This window comes from Clinocottus analis, unplaced genomic scaffold, assembly GCF_023055335.1.
Source record: "Clinocottus analis isolate CAN_PGR_092001 unplaced genomic scaffold, fCliAna1.0.p SCAF_27, whole genome shotgun sequence".
Lineage (NCBI taxonomy): Eukaryota > Metazoa > Chordata > Actinopteri > Perciformes > Cottidae > Clinocottus > Clinocottus analis.
This window is the reverse complement of record NW_027176009.1, coordinates 3841225-3858917: the sequence shown is the minus strand read 5'-3', so window position 1 is coordinate 3858917 and position 17693 is coordinate 3841225. Positions and strand designations below refer to the sequence as shown.

General features: G+C 41.6%; 3 protein-coding genes across 6 annotated transcripts; 2 read left to right on the top strand and 1 right to left on the bottom strand.

The window, feature by feature from the left end:
• The first annotated feature begins 587 nt into the window (after positions 1 to 587).
• On the top strand, positions 588 to 8432 carry gprc5bb (G protein-coupled receptor, class C, group 5, member Bb). 3 transcript variants are annotated; one of them, XM_068592630.1, is made up of 5 exons: positions 588 to 807; positions 962 to 1470; positions 2373 to 3480; positions 6145 to 6269; positions 6354 to 8432. In XM_068592630.1, exons 3-5 carry the CDS (start codon positions 2373 to 2375, stop codon positions 6396 to 6398), a joined length of 1278 nt encoding a protein of 425 aa, XP_068448731.1. In that variant the 5' UTR covers positions 588 to 807; positions 962 to 1470; the 3' UTR covers positions 6399 to 8432. The 3 variants fall into 3 exon arrangements, with proteins under 3 accessions (XP_068448731.1, XP_068448730.1, XP_068448732.1); XM_068592629.1 differs by having other exon boundaries at positions 588 to 1470; XM_068592631.1 differs by having other exon boundaries at positions 590 to 1470; positions 6145 to 6257; positions 6354 to 8429.
• A 580-nt stretch (positions 8433 to 9012) lies between these two features.
• Positions 9013 to 12880, top strand: knop1 (lysine-rich nucleolar protein 1). Of its 2 annotated transcripts, none has more exons than XM_068592260.1 (7): positions 9013 to 9343; positions 9546 to 9620; positions 10056 to 10124; positions 10241 to 11326; positions 11421 to 11492; positions 11930 to 11989; positions 12136 to 12426. In XM_068592260.1, exons 4-7 carry the CDS (start codon positions 10289 to 10291, stop codon positions 12211 to 12213), a joined length of 1248 nt encoding a protein of 415 aa, XP_068448361.1. In that variant the 5' UTR covers positions 9013 to 9343; positions 9546 to 9620; positions 10056 to 10124; positions 10241 to 10288; the 3' UTR covers positions 12214 to 12426. The 2 variants fall into 2 exon arrangements, with proteins under 2 accessions (XP_068448361.1, XP_068448360.1); XM_068592259.1 differs by lacking the exon at positions 12136 to 12426 and adding an exon at positions 12445 to 12880 and having other exon boundaries at positions 9014 to 9343.
• A 552-nt stretch (positions 12881 to 13432) lies between these two features.
• exosc1 (exosome component 1) lies at positions 13433 to 17423 on the bottom strand. Its single transcript, XM_068592439.1, has 8 exons — positions 17315 to 17423; positions 16187 to 16302; positions 15898 to 15972; positions 15692 to 15780; positions 15572 to 15605; positions 15432 to 15482; positions 15060 to 15144; positions 13433 to 14406 (listed from the first exon to the last, which is right to left on the bottom strand). Exons 1-8 carry the CDS (start codon positions 17340 to 17342, stop codon positions 14300 to 14302), a joined length of 585 nt encoding a protein of 194 aa, XP_068448540.1. The 5' UTR covers positions 17343 to 17423; the 3' UTR covers positions 13433 to 14299.
• Between the last annotated feature and the right edge of the window lie 270 nt (positions 17424 to 17693).

Genomic DNA, 17693 nt, shown 5'->3' with positions numbered 1-17693 from the left:
CCTGAGACCCATTTCTGACTCATCGGGTTGTCTGTGATGGCTGATGGTGAAATGATTACCAGAGCTGCAACTAACGATAGTGTTTCATTTTTGAATAGCTTCATCTCTCAATATAGTGAACCCATTCTTTTGTCTATAAATTGTCAGAAAAGAGTTAAAGGGAAAGTTTGACCTTCAAGGAGTTAGATTGGTACCACGCTTCACATGCAAAATAATAGAGCCAGCCGTTAGCTTAGGTTAGTTTTGTACAGATATTGGACACAAAGAGCGACAGATGGCTAACGTGTCATGATTGTTTGAAAAAAAACAAAACATTCATCACTCAATTCGTCTGCTATCACCAACCAAAACACGACCAGATTAAAGTCTTAACTGACAGTGGGATGGAAGCGTGCGCGTCTTTCCTCCAGCTTTGACTGCTCCTATGTTTGACCTCTATCTGTCACTGAGCTCACGAGTGTCTGTCAGTATCAATCTCTCTCTCACTGATCCAAATGGACTTGACTAGCCAGCTAGTATATGGTTGCTGTCATGTTTCACCCCGTGCCGTGTCACCGCCCAACCCCACATGAGACCATCTCCATGAGTGGGGATTACTCCACTCTGAAGGAAGACTTGGCTGAACACATCTTTAAGGACATTATGTAACTCTCTGCGAGGACGGCCACAGGCCCACAGCTGTGTTGAGATTGACCATCTGACCCTCTCCTCTGCAACACACGCTGTCAACGGACATCTTACTGCTGAAGAGAACTCCTTTTACGTCGGTCCAATCTGGTGACCAAAGATGAATCTCCAGCTCTGGGTGTGAGGAAGAATTGTATAAGTGGTAGGGGGAAGACGTGGGAGTCTGGAGGCAGGAAACAACATCGACATGTGCAAACAAGTGACTAATACTGAACTGACTGTGAATTACCATGTTTATGTACTGTCCTTTATTTCCTATTTTCTTCCTGTTTAGGCAGGTGCATCAGGAAAGCATACTTCCCATGTGTGGGAGAACCGAGGTAAAGCTGGGATTGCGTCTCCGTAGACACCTCCGCAGATTCAGCGTGAAGCAGGGAGAAACACAGACGTGCAGACAGAATGAATAGAAAGAGGAGGACAGAGGGAGCGAGAGAGAAGAGTGTAAGAGAGACGGAAGATATATTTGAGTATGTGGGTGTGTGAAGTATCAAGGCATGCATCATAATTGTGGATTCTTCTCGGAGCAGCCGGACGTGTCACTGTAGCAGCAGGACATTATTGGTCTCACAAAGTGTGCTATTTTGTACTTACAAACAGTGGGAGCTCTGAGCCACATAAGAGACAAAATGGAAACCGGTTTGTTTTTGCTGCCTCAAGGATTTTATTAACCGGGATTATATCAAGAAAGAATACTTGGACTATAGTTGAAGGGGTGCATACTGAAAAATGATGATGCCCCTTCACCGTCAATAATCAAGATTTCAAGTCAAGAATTTATTTGAGGTGAGTTTGATTAAAGAGTTGAATCGTTTTAAGGCTGTGGTGTTTTGTATGTGCGTGTGTTGCTATCCTTGTTAGAGACCAAGTTGAGTTTCAGACCTTGACTGTGAGGACATTTAGTTCAAAGTGAGGACATTATTATCATTCACAGTTTGGTATCAGGACGAGGGTTAAAATAAGGCTTTTGTTGGGGCCGGGGGAATTAATGATGTCGACAAGGGTCCTCACAAATAAGTACAAACATTGTGCATGTGTGTGCACGTGCGCATACGCGTACATTTCTCTGTGCTTTTGGGTGCTGAAACTCTACTTCTCAAAAGCCCAGTATGTGATGTAGTCAGCCCACGCTGTTTCCCGTTCCCATGGAAACTATTGCCCAGCGCTAAAAGCAGTTCTATTCTGTGTGCGTGTGTGTGTGCGAGTGCGTGTGCGTGCGTGTGTGTGTGTGTGTGTGTGCGAGTGCGTGTGCGTGCGTGCGTGTGTGTGTGTGTGTGTGTGCGCGTGTGTTTGTGTGTGTGTGTGTGTGCGCGCGCGTGTGCGTGTGTTTGTGTGTGTGTGTGTGTGTGTGTGTGTGTGCGTGTGAGAGAGAGAAAAAAAAACATTAATCTCGGATAATATTGGATCTTAATATATATCGACTGCTGTTTTTTTCTGTATGTTGTGACTCATGAAGGTACTGTATTTTTGAATAGAGTAATGTATCACGACATTCACCTTCCTGCTCCCTCCTCCCCACAGTATCATCTCTCTCTCTCTCTCTCTCTCTCTCTCTCTCTCTCTCTCTCTCTCTCTCTCTCTCTCTCTCTCTCTCTCTGTGTCTGTGTTTCTCTCTCTGTTTCTGTCTCTCTCTCTCTCTTTGTACCTTTCTCCCATCACTACATTATTTTGTGCTCTGTGTCTCTAAGATGGCCGTCAGCCTTGTCATCATCTGCCTCCTGTCACTGATGGGCTATGGCTCAGCCCACCCGTCTCCTCCTCCTCGGGGGTGCAGCGAGGATGTGGACCCTCCGTACAGAGTGCTGTGTGACCTGGAGTCAGTCTGGGGTGTGGTTCTGGAGGCCGTGGCCTGCAGCGGTGGCCTGGCTTCTCTGGTCCTCGCTGTGCTCCTGCTGGTCAAGCTTCGCTTCATCTCGGACCCCGCCAGGCGCTCCGGCATGGGGCCTCTTCTCCTGCTCCTGGGCACGCTCCTCGGGCTCTTCTCCATCTCTCTGGCTTTCTTGGTGGGGAAAAACCAGGCGCTCTGTGTGGTCCGCAGGGCCTTCTGGGGGCCCCTCTTTGCCCTCTGCTTCTCCAGCTTGCTCGTGCAGGGGATCAGGCTCAGGAGGCTGGTGGCAGGCGAGACGAGCCCTTCGGGCAGCTCCTTGGCAGCGCTCGGCCTGGCCTTGGCCTTGGTTCAGGGGATCATCTCCGCTGAATGGGTCTTGCTGACTGTAGTTAGGGAGGGTCACCCGGCGTGCGAATATCCGCCTTTAGACTTTGCCCTGACGTGCAGCTACACCCTGGGGCTGCTCCTCATAGCCATGGGCCTTTCTTTGGGGGTGGTTCTGTGTGGAGGAGAGATGGGGGCAGAGGGAGGAGGTGGGAGTGAAGAAGATAGAGAAGGAGAGAATGAAAAACGGAGATGGAAATGTAACGCCGTCTGGCTCTTCCTGTCCAGTCTGGCCTCAGCATTGCTGTGGGTGGCTTGGCTGGGGTTTTATCTTTATGGCAGCCAGGTGCTGAGGGGCAAGGGGAAAGGGGATAGGTTAGGAGGAGGAGGAAAGAAGGATGCAAAGGTCTTGGATGAGCCGGCGCTGGCGGTGGCCCTGGTCATTCAGGGCTGGATCCTGTTGCTGTTCCACGCTATTCCAGAGGCTCACCTTTGCCTCCGAAACCCTGCACCGTCCAACACGCAAGACTTCTTCGACACCAGTCACACGTCCCCTCCACCGCATTTTGGAGATGAGCACCCGGCACACTCCCACCGACCCTTCCCTGAAAACCAGGCTTTTTCTATAGAGGAGCACGGCGCAAGTAGGCTTATGTAATGCATGTGTGTGTGTGTATGTGTGTGTGTGTGTGTGTGTGTGTGTGTGTGTGTGTGTGTGTGTGTGTGTGTGTGTGTGTGTCGCTATGCATGTTTGTAGGGAGAGAGAGAGAATCATTTAGAGCAGCTATCTTTTGAGTCCGAATGGTGAATTTGGTTTCTGTGAATTCAAATTGAAAGAACTCCCACGCTGAGAGAAGGTATGACATCATGTCCCAACGATCCATTGCTAAATAAACAAAAACAAATCCAATTTCAATTAGATTAAATTACATTTTAGTAAAAGAAAACAATATAAAAATCTGATTTAAAAAGATAGATAGATTTTTGGTTTCAGGAATAACTCTCATACAACACTAACAATATGTTTCAACTTCATCAGCACTACAAACTGCATTTCAGAATCAGAATCAGCTTTAATGTACATTTTCAAATACATGGGATTTGATGCCGGATTCTGCGCTTCGTACTTCTTTTTAATGCAAGGACTAGATATAAAAAAGATCAATATGAAAGAAAGACCAAAAAATAAGACAGTAAGTGAACAGAAAAACAGTAAAACAGTAAACAGTAGACCAGAAAGTGCAGCTAGTACAGATGGAAGTGTCTGAATAATTGTTCAATTGTTCGTCATTTCCCAGCATCCAAGTCGAGTTGTGTAAACCATCATCTCCAGTGTTATTTAATTGCCTGATTGGATTCACAGCATTCTTTTAACACATCATTATTGTTGCATTTCCCAAAACACTGACGCAAAGGGGCACATTATCTACTCAGAGTAGCTCCGGAGTTATTATTAGCCTGAGGATGTTTTGTGAATATGTCCTCAGTTCCTTTAGAGAAAAAAAACATCTATGAAATTTATTAAAAATCTAAATATGTATAAAAACTGCTCAAAGCCCTTTTGCAGCACAATCCACTTTAATGTTGTCCATCTGTTCAGTCTGTATGTTATAGACATGTGTGTTTACCCAACAGTCACATCGTTTCTTGAGCACTCAAAAGAGTCCAAGATTACTTGTGAATATAACAATGCTCGGTAAATACATTGAATTCATTGCACTGCAGACCAAGACACATTTGACAAAGATTCCCATATTACTTACTAACATGAGTGCCAGGAGTGAGGCTCTCTTTTACTTACTGTATGCAACCCAAAATCCAATTATGCCTAGGAAAGGCCTGCTTATCCAGCAGGCTTACAGGCAAAGGTGTGAGTCATTTCACTGTGGTTACTCTTCATATTTATCTGAAGCCAAAGGCACGGATGAAGAGCTAAACCACGATGAACCCGAACAAACAGAGAGAGGAGGCAGCGGCAGAACAGAGCCATATGGATGTTGCGTGGAAACGGACTTCAGGAGATGGATAATATTGTTTGGACAATTTATAGCAAACCGAGGACTCAGAATAGCAAAGTCACATCAAGTATTTTAAGCAAGTCAATAGAGGATTTACTTTGTGGTTTAAAGGATGAGGTTAGTCTTCTGTTGCTTTCCCTTGTGGACGGTAAACGCTTCCTCGCTGTCTTCGTCTCTGCAGTTAGCCAAGCGATTGTGTTAATAGAGATGGTAGGAATGATGACTATATGAAAACAAAACCCGGGTTTACAAAAACATATAATTTTCCTTTCAGATTTGGAGGAAGAAATAAAACAATCTTCCCACTGCAATTTACAAAAATGTAATTAATTGTCAATTCAGCACACCTGTGCTACATTTAACACAAACAATAACAACACAAACAATATTTGCTGATGTTAGCAAGCTAATTGTGTAACTGACTGCAATGCTATTCTGCTGCACAGTAGCCCTGATAAGAATAGGCTATTTATCGGACTCAGTCAAGTTTGACTCCTATATTGGGAAATGCAGGTAAATTTCACTAAATAATGAACTGTAGTGGTTGTCTCTATTTTATTGTGTGGCACTTGTTTGCTAAATGTTCATCCCTCGTATGCTACTTAATCCTAAGAATCTCGCAAATTAATGCTCCACATTTTAGAAATTAAAAAAATTACAGTTGTGTGACACACACATCTGTCCGAGCTCTGAACTAATCAACAAGGGTGTCTCGCTGTAAAGGCTCAGCACACCAAAACAGGTGTTTCCAATTACTCTGATTAGACATGAGCTCAGGTTGAAAGTGAATGGAGCTGTGCAGGTTTTGTGTAAATGTGGTTTTTAGTTTTCTGAACACTGTAATGTCCAGATTCCACCTGCCGTCACAGTGTTTGAAGGGAGGGGATTGGACATACTCACCCTCAAGCGCTACAACTGTGAGGCGCGTAACTTTGTCAATGGAAAGAATTATTACATTAAGTCACCAAACTATGAAGTCAATAAATAAGCACAATAAATGTGTAACTCATTCAGCCCAACAAAGTAAACATGGGAGTCAGGAAGATGAACGCCATAAAAGAGGTCTTATCCACCGTAATAATTAAACTTACCTGTGAGGACTTACTATGGGTAAGAAGGGCGTTACCATAAGACCGGTATAATTATACTTTAACCTCAAGTTTAATGCATTTATGCTTTGTATCAATCAGTGGCACAGTCATCTATTATGTTCCCATGAAACTGGAATCCCTATGTTTGTAAGCGAGACAGCTTTAACTTGTGTGTCCTTTACATCGCCTTGTCTATCAGCTCTCCGAAGTGGAACATACCACAGCAGCCAGGGGAGTATGCGGCCTGGCATCGCCTTCAGGGGTCACGTCTACCAACCCACTGAGATGGCTCTGGTCATGAATGGTGGGACAGTAAGTATGGATGTGGGTATTGTTGTCTCATTTACAAAATAACGAACCATAGGAGCTATGCATGTGTTTGCTACATGTTTGTCTCTCTACTTGTAGATGCCCACAGCCCCAGTTAACTACACTGGAAGACGATTATGGTAATACGGAAACTGGAAACATGGGTGTGGAATTGAGGAATTTTCTTTTTGCCTCAGAAGACAAAGAGGAAGGCGATATTAAGAACGTCACTTATCACACGGGATGGATTTGATGGGAGCTGAAAAATGTTTAATGTATATGTGTTTCCACGCACATGTATGAATGTTAAATTTTAGGAGCTTTTTCTAGTATTTTTGCTGAAGTTTACTGTCTTGCCTCTTAATCGGCAGACTGGACACAAGATGGGAAGAGAAAGTGACGGAGCTTCCAGAGTTTTGATAGTCTTGATTGTAATCTATAAATAAATACACTGACAAGGAGTGTATAAGGAGGACTCATGGTGAAAATCTAAGACCAGTCAGTGTTCATTGTGGTTTTGACCGAGAGAAAGTAAAGATTAGATGATTTGATTGTTGTGAAGTAAGCATTTTGTGTGAGCAGCTGTCTAAACAAATGCTGTTACTTCCTGGTCAGTGACGTTTGCTTCATAAAAACCTTTCCTTTTCTTTCTATCTTGCATCAAGCTACAACTAAGAAAAAGACAAACTGTCAAGTTGTTTATGTAAATTACCTGCATACACACACAAAGCTTGCTTGGCCTCTATTACGTGCTGCAAAGAACCAAAGGCCTCAGAGTGTTTCCCTCCATGTGTCCATATTTTCACCAGTGCTATTTGACAGATTTCCTCCTGAGTTTTGATATTTAGCTTGTGCCGAATTCTGCAGGGTCCTCTGGTGATTTTAAAAAGCTGAAACGCATCGGATAAATAGTTTTTAATAAATATATCATAAAAGCCATTTAATACTGAAATGCCTATACAGTAGTTTTTACTGTTGGAGGTTGGGATTTTGCACTTTATCTTTGGATGGATTTGGAATGTATGATTATTTTAGATGCATGCTAGTGCAGTTTAATTGTTATGTTTTTTGGTTAAAATTGATTGTATTTTGAGTATTTCTAGAACTTTTGTATAAATATGGAGGAGAAATAGCTGTTTTAGTGTTGAGTTGCAACGTTCATTATTGAGACAATACAAAACCATCGGAAGTGCTCAAAAAATTGAAACATCTAGAACTCCATGACAACTGCCAAATCTGCAGAGGAATACCATATTGTGTGATTGCGAGCTCTGGAACAGCTATACAAAATGGACCGTGAAGTTGGATTGTTTTGCTGGCTACTGATCCTCCTTGTATGGCAACATCTCAGTATATTCTGGCATACAGGATCCCTTTAAATTTCAACTTCCATCAAACATAGAAGAAACATTTAGTCATCCATCACTGTGAATTTAACTGGAACAGATTCAAATGCATGTATACTGTTTATATTTGTGACACTGCAAAGTTTGGCTCCAAGATGAGACGCATTTCTAGTCGGCAGCTGCTGTTCAAATGATCTGGCAATTGAACTCTGAGGCAACTTCATACTTGCAGTTTTCATTTCCTGACAAGCTCTGAATTAATTCGAGGACATTAAGTCAAACTACAACTCAGAGAACAATACAAGTTGTGACCATTTTTTTCTTGCTATAAAACGTAACTAATTGATTTGCTTCTGTGTACAAGTATGCGTTCAGATAATGTACAATGAAAATATTATAAGCATAAGGTTTTTATGTACATGACAGAATTTGAATCATGTAAATATTCCAAATGTAAAAATTGTATTTTCCATTTGAGATGCTCTTATGATGCACTGTTTGTGCATTGTTGTCTGTTTCGGGCAGCGTAACATGAATGTCTGTAATGTGATTCGCACAAAGTGGCTAATACATCAGTGCATATTTTCTGTTAAATGTTGTCTGGTCATTTGAACTGATCTTTCTTCATCCTCCTGTCCTGCTGGTACACTAATGGATCCACTGGACTGTAGATATTGTCCATTAGAGACGCAGCTATACAAATAGCTTCAAACACGGTTACATTTTGAACACTTTTGTGACAAACATTGCCAACTTTGGGACCGTCTCACCATGGTGTACTTCTTTGTACAAACCAAAAGTGACAAGTATTTGTAGGGAAAGAAAAAAGAAAAGAAAAGAGTGAGAAGTTCAAATTCTACTAAATACACTTTATTGAAATCAAGGTTGTTAGTTTACATTTTTTTCTCGTTCATTTTTATGTTGTTTTCAGTTAATTATATTTCATTTTAGTTATCTATTTTTTTTATTAGGATGTGTTTAGTTATTTATATAAATCTTACTGCAGAAATAAATAACTAAGTGGCCTAAGTGTATCTAAGAGTTTAACAACTGAAACTAACAAACATTCATTCATGACTACTTTAAGTAATCAAACAAACAAAACCAAAATACAATACGATACGACTAATATACTCTGAATTATTTCAGTTCAGTTTATACTCAAGGCTATTGAATAAAGGCGGGGGCATCTTAAGCTTGGACTGCACATACAAGTAAAGTAAGTAAAATGTATTCATATTGTACTTTTTACAGACAGAAGTCACAAAATGAATGAACTAAATTAACACAATGTGACCAAATAGGGAGCCAATACATCAAAAATCCTTTAGAATGTGAGTATATAAATCCTTAGTATGAGGAGATGTGAGGCCGTCTCTTTATCTCTTTATAGAGTAATCTGGCAGCGGCATTGTGGATTACCTGCAAACGGTTAATGCAGGCACACAGATGGAAGAGTGCCTTATTATCTCTAGTTCAGCTGTTGATCATACAGACCTCAGTTTGCTGATGTTTCTTATGTGGAATAAACAGCATGGGGGTAAAACGACAAAGATTGGTAAAAAAATATAACCCGGAGATTACGCATTTTACCTCCCACAAATCAAAAACATATTCACATCTGGTTCATACAACTGCGCGCGCTTGTTGCTACGGACGCTCGTCGCTAACAGGAAAGAGGAGCAACTACTTCCGGGTGACGCGAGTGGACGGCTACCCACGTGAACTACCGACTATTACAAAGTAAGTAGATCGCTCACCAAGCTTACATGTATTAATAATAATACTAATAATAATAATAATGTATGTAGCTATGATATAATTGACTATCGCCGACTAGTTAGTTTGTTGTTTCATCGGTTTGATCCTTGGGTCGCTAGTTTGTGTTAGCTGTTGTGAGCCGCTAAATAGCACGGTTCAAACAACTGTTAATTTTATGTTTCAGACGGAAACCGATGCGGAAGTGATCTTCGTTTCCGAAAAGCCTGCACGTAAATCCAATGAGATCGCTGTTGACAAGGTACGGATTCGCAACATCGGATATCCAACATTGAATCAGAAAAAAATGTTTTTACTCATTAACACGTTCATTAACACGTGCAAGGCAGTAGAATAATCTGGGTTTGAAACCAGAGCTGTTCTTTCAATAGCCATGCATACAAGTTGTACTGTCGGACAGTGTGCTATAAACGCACTACAAGTAGAAGTTCAAAGCATGAGAATTGCATAAATCACAAGTGTACATGTTGTAACATAAAACTAAGCATGAGTAAATGTCGAATAGTTCACAATGTATGATTCAATCAGTAGAACTGTCAGCAAACTTCCACCTGAGATTGATTTGGCCAACACATGCAGACTCAAGATCTGCAAGATCTAAGCAACGTTACTGAGTTATGTTTTTTTTAAATTAATTTCTAAAATAGTTAACATTAACAAGTACCGTTCCCTGCAGGCGACACGACTGGCCCTTCAAAGAGACATCGATCAACAGTCCCAGCCCAGGAGGTTAGCCGAACCATTGGTTAGTGTTTATTGCTCTGTTACACACACTTCCACATCCACATAATGAGCCTGTTTTTGCAATGTAATTTATAAGCAGAAGGTATTGCCATGCAGTTATTGTATTTCTCTCATCAGACCAGCCAGGAATCTGTTGCTGTTGAGAGGGTAGTGGAAAGGGTTGAAATGAAGACGGAGGAGAAGAAGAGTGAGCAGGGTTTTGTGAAGCGGAAGAAACTCACAAAAGAACAAGCCTCCCTGCCTGAAAAGAAACATTTTTCTGCAGAGGTTGAAAAAGAAAAGAAGAGTAAAAAAGTTGATGTAATTGTTATAGATACAGATATGGAGTCTGTGGATGGAAGTAGTAAACCGAAGAAGAAGAAGAAGAAGAGTCAAATTGTCACTGAATCTCTGAATTCTAGTGTTGAGAATGGAAATGACAAAGAAATCAGCAAGAAGAAGAAGCAGCAGAGGACAGTAAAAGAAATAAAAAATAACTCTGTTAAAATTAAAGCACAACATGTAAAGCTAGTGGAAGAGCAGAAGGATGAATTGCCAAAGAAAGCCAAGAAGAGAAAAAATGTTTTAGTTGTAAATGCAGAGGAAATTGAGGAGAAAGTTAAAGAAAAGAAGAAAAAGAAAACCACTGATGTACAAATCACTGATGAAATAAGTATTACAAAATCAGCTAAAATGAAAGTGACTGAGAATGGAGTGAAGTTAGGAACGCTAGAGACCTGTGAGGTTGAAGGGCTAAAAGTGAAAAAGAAGAAGAAAAAGTGTGTTGCTAAAGAAGATACAAATATATTACCAACACCTCAGATGGAAGGTAACAACAAAAGGAGCAAAGTGGAATCAGGCCAAGAGGCAGAGAACGACAATATGCTCAACAAGAAGAAAGACAAGTCCACAAAGAGTGAGATTGTTATCATAGATGAAGAGGAGACGGAGCTTAAGACAAAAGGAAAGAAAGTAAAGAGCAGAAAAGTTTCTGTGGAGGTCAGCAAAGTAGAGCAGAAAGAATCAAAGAAGAAAAAGAAAACTGGAAACTCAAAGGGAGGAGAGGAAGTACCATTATTACTCAATTGTGAGGAAGTTGAGGAGCAGAGAAGTGAAACAGTAGCCATGGGCAAGAAGAAGAAGATCTCCATTAAGGTGGAGCCTGTGAGTGTTGGAACTGGTCCAAAAAAGAAGAAGATTAAAGAAGAGGTGGAAGACCAACATGTGAGTGTGTACCTTTTCGGGTGATCAACACTGGGCTCGGATGTTTTTTTTAGTTTAGTTTTAACATTGGGAGTGTACCTTGTTTGTGTTCAAGGAGTCGCCCCTCAAAGACGTGGTTTTCTTGTCATCGAAAACTGGAAACGCAGATGAGGTCAACATCAACCAGGTAAACGGGCCTCTCGTTATTCTTCCATCAACATTTTGGGGAACACTCTTATTTGTCATTATTCTCACTCTCGTGTCTGGATGGTACCAATAAAGCTACTGCTAACAGCTAGCTGAGCTTAGCACAAAGACTTGAGACAGGTGGAAACAGCTAGCTTGGCTCTGTCTAAAGGTCAAACAGAATCAGCCTCACACAATATCTGAAGCTCACTAATTGACACGCATCTCGCTTGTTTAATCCACTTAAGCTAAAGGACCCCGCCTGTAGTTTTAATTTTTAATGACCAGACATGAGGCGTATCAATCTTCTCATGTAACTCTGTAAACCATCCCCTTTACGAGACAACTATCTGTATTCTTGTTTTATTCCTGAAAAATTTAAATCTCTTGCATTGTTATGCAGTTAAGCATAACAAAGTGTGTTTTGGTTTTTCATAGGAAAGACGACAGGCTTTACAAATGGACATCGACACGGCCTCTCAGCCTCACGAAACAAAGGTCAGTCTCAGTAGCTTTCTTGCAAAGAATATAAAACTATGAAGTTTTCAATTTGCTTTTCCTTAAGTCAGAGAGGTTTCCAACATGTGTAGTCCCTATTCTTGGTGAAGATCAATGATGAGGACTGCATCTTGCATTTCCCATAGTGCAACTCGAAAGCATCCTCATGCTCTGCCTCACTGTTTGGAAATTGCCCTCGTCTTTCAAACTTCTGTAGTTTGTAAGTCAAGCTTTCCATGATACACCTAAAGACTCCACGCCCAATCGAGTTTGCGTAAGTCTGAGAAAATCATCAGGGTTTTTTTGTTAGACTTTAGAAAAGACAATATACATTGTTTTTCACAGACCAAGTAGTACTCTCGATTAGGAATAAACTATGTGTTATGTGTTAAATCAGAATGGAGCCTCTTAATGTAATGTTTCTAATATAAGCCACCAATGTCTGGGTTCTTCAGGGTCTCGGTCAGTGGAACACCGCAGAGTTCGACAGCTCTGCACAGCAGCAGAAGTTCCTCCGGTTGATGGGCGGCTTAAAAAAGGGTTCCCAGCCGTCTGCGGGGAGCCGTGTAGGAGCAAATATGGCCCTGGGGAAGAATGCACAGCAGCAGTTGCAGCAAGGGCTTCTGGGAGAGTTTGAACGCGCTCAATCGCGCAGAATGGACTTCACTAACCAGGGATCAGGTCTTGGGTTCAGAGCACCAGTTAATAAGACGTTCTTTATTGACGTCAATGCATGTCGATCAGTTCGCTTTGAGGATTGATCCTCAAACACACCTTTTTTTTAACTAGTCACAACAGACTATAGTAACTTGTATGTAAATAAATATCAGACGGGAACAAAAATGCTGTTTGTTCATACTGTATATTAAACATCTGACTGCTTCAATGGCATCGGGTCATGTGATTTCAGTAGGTCGCTGTTTACACCGAGTTGGTAAAACTACTTTTAAAAGTGCCATTTAAAAAAAAAAAAAACCTCTAACAGAATATGAAGAGGTTACAGTGCTGACGCGATGTCTATGTATCTTGACTAGAGCTGCTGCGAGGGATTGTCAATGTTGAAGCTACAGGGCCAATCTACGCTTTGATATTGTATATAATCCAAAGTGGCCGACTCAAACTGATTATCGTTTTGTCCTTCACGCCATGTAGACTACTTTGCCAGTGGGGAGGGTGGGCGGCGGTTCCGGGAGACAGTTAGCGGTTAGCTGCAGCAACTTGCATCAGTTAGCCGTCACAGCCCTCAGTGGCAAGGGTCTGATCCTCAGGTCTCCAGGGTTCTCCTAACTTAGGTTCGTAGTTGGCTTTCTTAAAGACTGTAAATTTAGATTGTTTAGACGCAGAAGAAGAGGTGAAATGCTGCCGCGTATTTCATTAAAACGGGTTGCTCGATCTTACACACTGGACCTTTTAAATCTGTCTGGGTTAAAAGGGAAACATTGATGGCTTTGATAGTCATTTTTATTCCAATCTTGCACATGAATGTGTGCTTTGAAGTGAAGGTTGAAGGAAGGTCAGAGTACACTTTACTTCAAAGATAAAGGGAGACATTTCTGCTGAAAAACAAAAGTATTTGACCATCCTGTTGAACTTTACACTCCTCTTCACTCTTAAACTGCAGTGTGGACAAACAAATGAGTAAATTCATCTTTGTTTCTTCTACGGACAAAAATAAAGAAATAAAATGTTGCATACATGACACCATGCAAAAGAACTTTCAAAAGACACATTTTTGGTCGAGTCATCCTTATTTCAGACCAAATGCAGCCACTGCCCTGTAATGATGGCTCTGTTTATAAAATGCAGTCTGAGCCTCATTTTAACCAAGTCTTACTTACACACCAACTGCTTTATCCTTTGAGTGACCTGATGATTGGCTACAATACTTATGAACAAAACAGACTCCCTAGGTTCTTATGCTTTCAGCTTCTCAACAGGTGGTCACTCGGCTGCAATGTAGCATCCTCGGTCAGATGGTTCTCATAACGTTGCCACCAGCAATTTAAAGGCAACTTTTAAAAAACAAATGTTGCTTGCAGATGCACTCACTTTAGTTAAAAATGTATTTACAGTCGCTACATAGTTTAGAATACATCCTTACAGTTCGTTCTGACGCTGCTTCAGTGTTTAAGCTTGCACAATCAAATGTGCAGAGGGAAAGTTATTGGAAAAAAAATAAAACAGAAGCAGCCATGGATATGCGCGTTATCCCTCAGAAAACATCTGAAACTAGGTTAGAACCAAACTTGACAACAGTGAGTGGAAAACAGAGGAGAAGCTGTGTGTTCCTTGTGGCGGAAAGGAGGTATCTCATGCCTGTAGATACTCCGGCTGCACTCGTGCCACTTTGCGGAACTCTTTGCTGTGCGTTTGTGGACACTGCATCTCACACCAGTTGATGGGAACCATCTGGGCACCTGATTCACGGACAGAAATGTCAACATATTACATTAAAACTACTGTCAGTCCCATATATATTTTAAAGTCAACGATTATGAAATGCCCAGCATTGTGTTCTAGAGTCACCTCAAATCTCTAATCGCAGAGCTAAAGTTTAGAGCGTTGATAAGGGGAAGACATTTCTTAGTCACAGGTTGATTTTTCCAAGGTGTGAGGTTAAGATGAGATTCAGTTTGTGCTTATGCAGAATTTCTGGAGCAATACATTTCAATGATGTTTGAGTTTCGTCACTTGGCTCTTAGGACTAGCAAAATAACTGGATTGAAAGTGTTACATCTCCATATATCCATTGTGTCTCTCACATTGTTAAACGAAAAATGCTTTGTTATGGAGAACAGAAATAACTAGATAGGATATTAGTAGGATTTTAGACTGGTGCCAAACGACAAATAATGCTACAAATGCTCAATAAATATGTCTGTGGAAATGGACGAGTGCCAATAACAGTCTCCGGTTATCTGGGCAGTTACTTTTGCACACCCTTGTGTTCCAACAGGATATTATCCATCCATGTTCTGCTACAACCGTCCTGTATTTAGAAGTTATAAATAATAAGATAATACATATATTCAATCAAATAAAAATTAAAGCATTGAGCATCGAGACTAACCTGCTGCACTGTGTGCCACCACCACACCGAGTTCATTCTCTGCAGTTGTCAACAGGTAGTTTGACTGCACTTCACCGAGAGAAATCTGACACCACATGTCAAGGGTCACGACACAGAAGTAAACAGTATCATCCACACTATGGAAGTGGCAATGCTATTTATAATTTTGTATTAGTGATACTCCAAAAAGTTGGGATTGGATTTAAAAGTCACAAGTGAATATGTACAACTGCCACGCTCCCAGAGAGCATAATAACAGACAACATGGCTTGTTTGGAGGGGATGATTTTTTTTTTTACTATACACGCATCATTCCCAAAAACGGTAGCAGATCATGAGCTGAATAGGTTTTTTTTGCTAGTGGCAGGATACAACTTTCGCCAAGACGATGTCACCAGGTCTGAAGCTTTTGTACGTCTCCACCTGTAACAATAAAAGTAAAAAGACTGTTATTCTAGATTAAGTATGGCAACATCTGATAGTCTGACCAAATACAAGGAAACAAAGCACACCTTGTCTTTCTCTGTTGCGCGCACATCTTCTTTTCTGTAGAGTCAGAGGGCGTGGGCTCAGTTTGGGAAGTGACACAATAGATAGCTATGACAAAACGTGGACAGAGCTTTTGGGGTTACCTGATTGTTCCTCTGAAACGGTCCTTAAGCGGTGTGGAGCCCACATAAAGGATTTGGACTTTGGCGAACCTCTGGTTAATACTGGTCACCTGTCCAGACAGAGGACAGTGAGGCTCGAGACGACCCGCCTCTTTGACACACTGATCCAACTGAAAACTGTGCATGATCAACTAATTAAAGAAAAAGTATCCGAGTCCACTGCATACCTTACAAGTGACTATTGCTCCTATATCGGGTAGCAGTTGCGCTTCTGTTTCCCGCACCACTGAGATCACTGGTAACTAATGGGGTCAGATAAAGGTCAGATAAAAACAATTCAGTTTTAAAATGTATCAAGTTCCAAACAGCCTGAACAACAAACCTGTGACAGTAAATATTGTGGATGTTATCACATCCTTAGCAAAAACATTTCTGTTCAGTCACATTTATAAATGTTACCCAATACGTTCCCTTTGGCTCTCCCACAGGCCTCATGCAGCTACCCACACCTCTCACCTTCTCTCCCTCGTTCTTCTTGAGCACGTAGCCTGCTAGTGAGGAGTAGATGTAGCCGTGCCGCAGATATACTCCTGTGCCGGGAATGCAGTTTTCTGCACTGCATAGCTTGTCACCTGGACACAAACAGGAGGGGAAAGCAAGGGAGGCGTTGGAGTTGTACATATGATAATGTTTGGAGTGGCGATGAAGCATCTCTGCTACAACCTGAATACACTTACACATGTTTGTGACATAACATTAACCTTTGGAGTTAAAGTCCAGATGCAATATTTAATGAGTCCCAGGCTCTAGTGCTTCATGCAGCTAAGAATTGGTGACAGGTTTACTTTGTGATCACCCTTGGACATTGAAAGTAAAAGTACAAAACATCCAGAACTAAACAACCCCGTCTGCACAGATAGTTGTCATAATAATCCGAATCTACCTCTTCAACTCTACAGCCAAATCTGCTCTTCATCTATGGAGGACAAGTATCATCCTATAATCACTTTTACTGGTCCCTTTAAAACATTTCCCTGGCATTGATCGACGTGACAGGAAACACTAATCCTGCATGATATTGACTGACAACACCCTGTGTTACTACTTGTGCTGCAATGACTGGTGTTTCCATCCAACTTTAACACACTGAAATGGCCACTGTCAGACAGTTGCTCAAAACATTTTAGCTGACTTCCCTTAATACGTGACCCGCTCAACGTAACAGAGGAATTCACATGGGTGAGTCACAACAAGTGAAAGGAGGAATGCTGTAGTCCTGCCCGAGGCGATGGGCAGGGCACGAGATGAGTAAAAGTGAAGAGCTCACAGCGCTGCACAAGTACAGTAATTAACCTAATACCATTTCAAAATTATTACCCTCGACTCAACTACCCCGTCTTACATTCACCTAATACAACCAGACATAACGTTACATTTACACCTAACTGAGTGTAATGTGGAGCTGGACGCCACAGCGCACACCGCGCACGGCAGCTAGGACATACTCACAGCGTCAGACTGATGTATTTTAGAGCAGCACAGCGACGTTTACAAAATCCAACATTACCACAGAAGGAAAAAACGGTCTAAAGTTAGGTTTAACGGCATACTCGCTCTCAGTTACTGCAAGTTTACGGGACTCACCTGGAACACACAGCTTCATGGGAGACATGTTTTTCGAGGAGCGAAGCTCGTCAGCCGATTGGCTGTGACTGGCTGTGACGAGGCTCTTGAGTGGGCTCTGATTGGCCGCGCTCACGCCGAGCGGAAGTAAAATAAGGACAGCTCGGTCCGCCATGTTAGTTGAGGCACACATGGCATGCAGTGCTGCCTCATAGCGGCGTAGCAGATGTACAACGAATTAATAATAAAACATTGTATTCATTAAAGCGGTTAATAATCTGGCTTTGCTCATTCAAATGAAAACATGCGAGGTAATACGAATCCAATTTTAAAAAAGTAGTATGCTAGGACATGTAATTTTCCACTTTTACTTGAAATTAATTAGCTAGTGGTGTTAGTT

Excerpts from the sequence above, each read along its gene's own strand:
- gprc5bb (XM_068592630.1), top strand. The coding sequence starts at position 2,373 with ATGGCCGTCAGCCTTGTCATCATCTGCCTCCTGTCACTGATGGGCTAT. Across the intron at positions 3,481-6,144 it reads TATAGAGGAGCACGGCGCAA|CTCTCCGAAGTGGAACATAC; the intron begins GTAGGCTTATGT and ends CTTGTCTATCAG. Across the intron at positions 6,270-6,353 it reads GTGGGACAGTAAGTATGGAT|ATGCCCACAGCCCCAGTTAA; the intron begins GTGGGTATTGTT and ends CTCTACTTGTAG.
- knop1 (XM_068592259.1), top strand. The coding sequence starts at position 10,289 with ATGAAGACGGAGGAGAAGAAGAGTGAGCAGGGTTTTGTGAAGCGGAAG. Across the intron at positions 11,327-11,420 it reads AAGAGGTGGAAGACCAACAT|GAGTCGCCCCTCAAAGACGT; the intron begins GTGAGTGTGTAC and ends TTTGTGTTCAAG. Across the intron at positions 11,493-11,929 it reads ATGAGGTCAACATCAACCAG|GAAAGACGACAGGCTTTACA; the intron begins GTAAACGGGCCT and ends GGTTTTTCATAG.
- exosc1 (XM_068592439.1), bottom strand. The coding sequence starts at position 17,342 with ATGTCTCCCATGAAGCTGTGTGTTCCAG. Across the intron at positions 16,303-17,314 it reads CATGAAGCTGTGTGTTCCAG|GTGACAAGCTATGCAGTGCA; the intron begins GTGAGTCCCGTA and ends GTTTGTGTCCAG. Across the intron at positions 15,973-16,186 it reads AGAAGAACGAGGGAGAGAAG|TTACCAGTGATCTCAGTGGT; the intron begins GTGAGAGGTGTG and ends TGACCCCATTAG.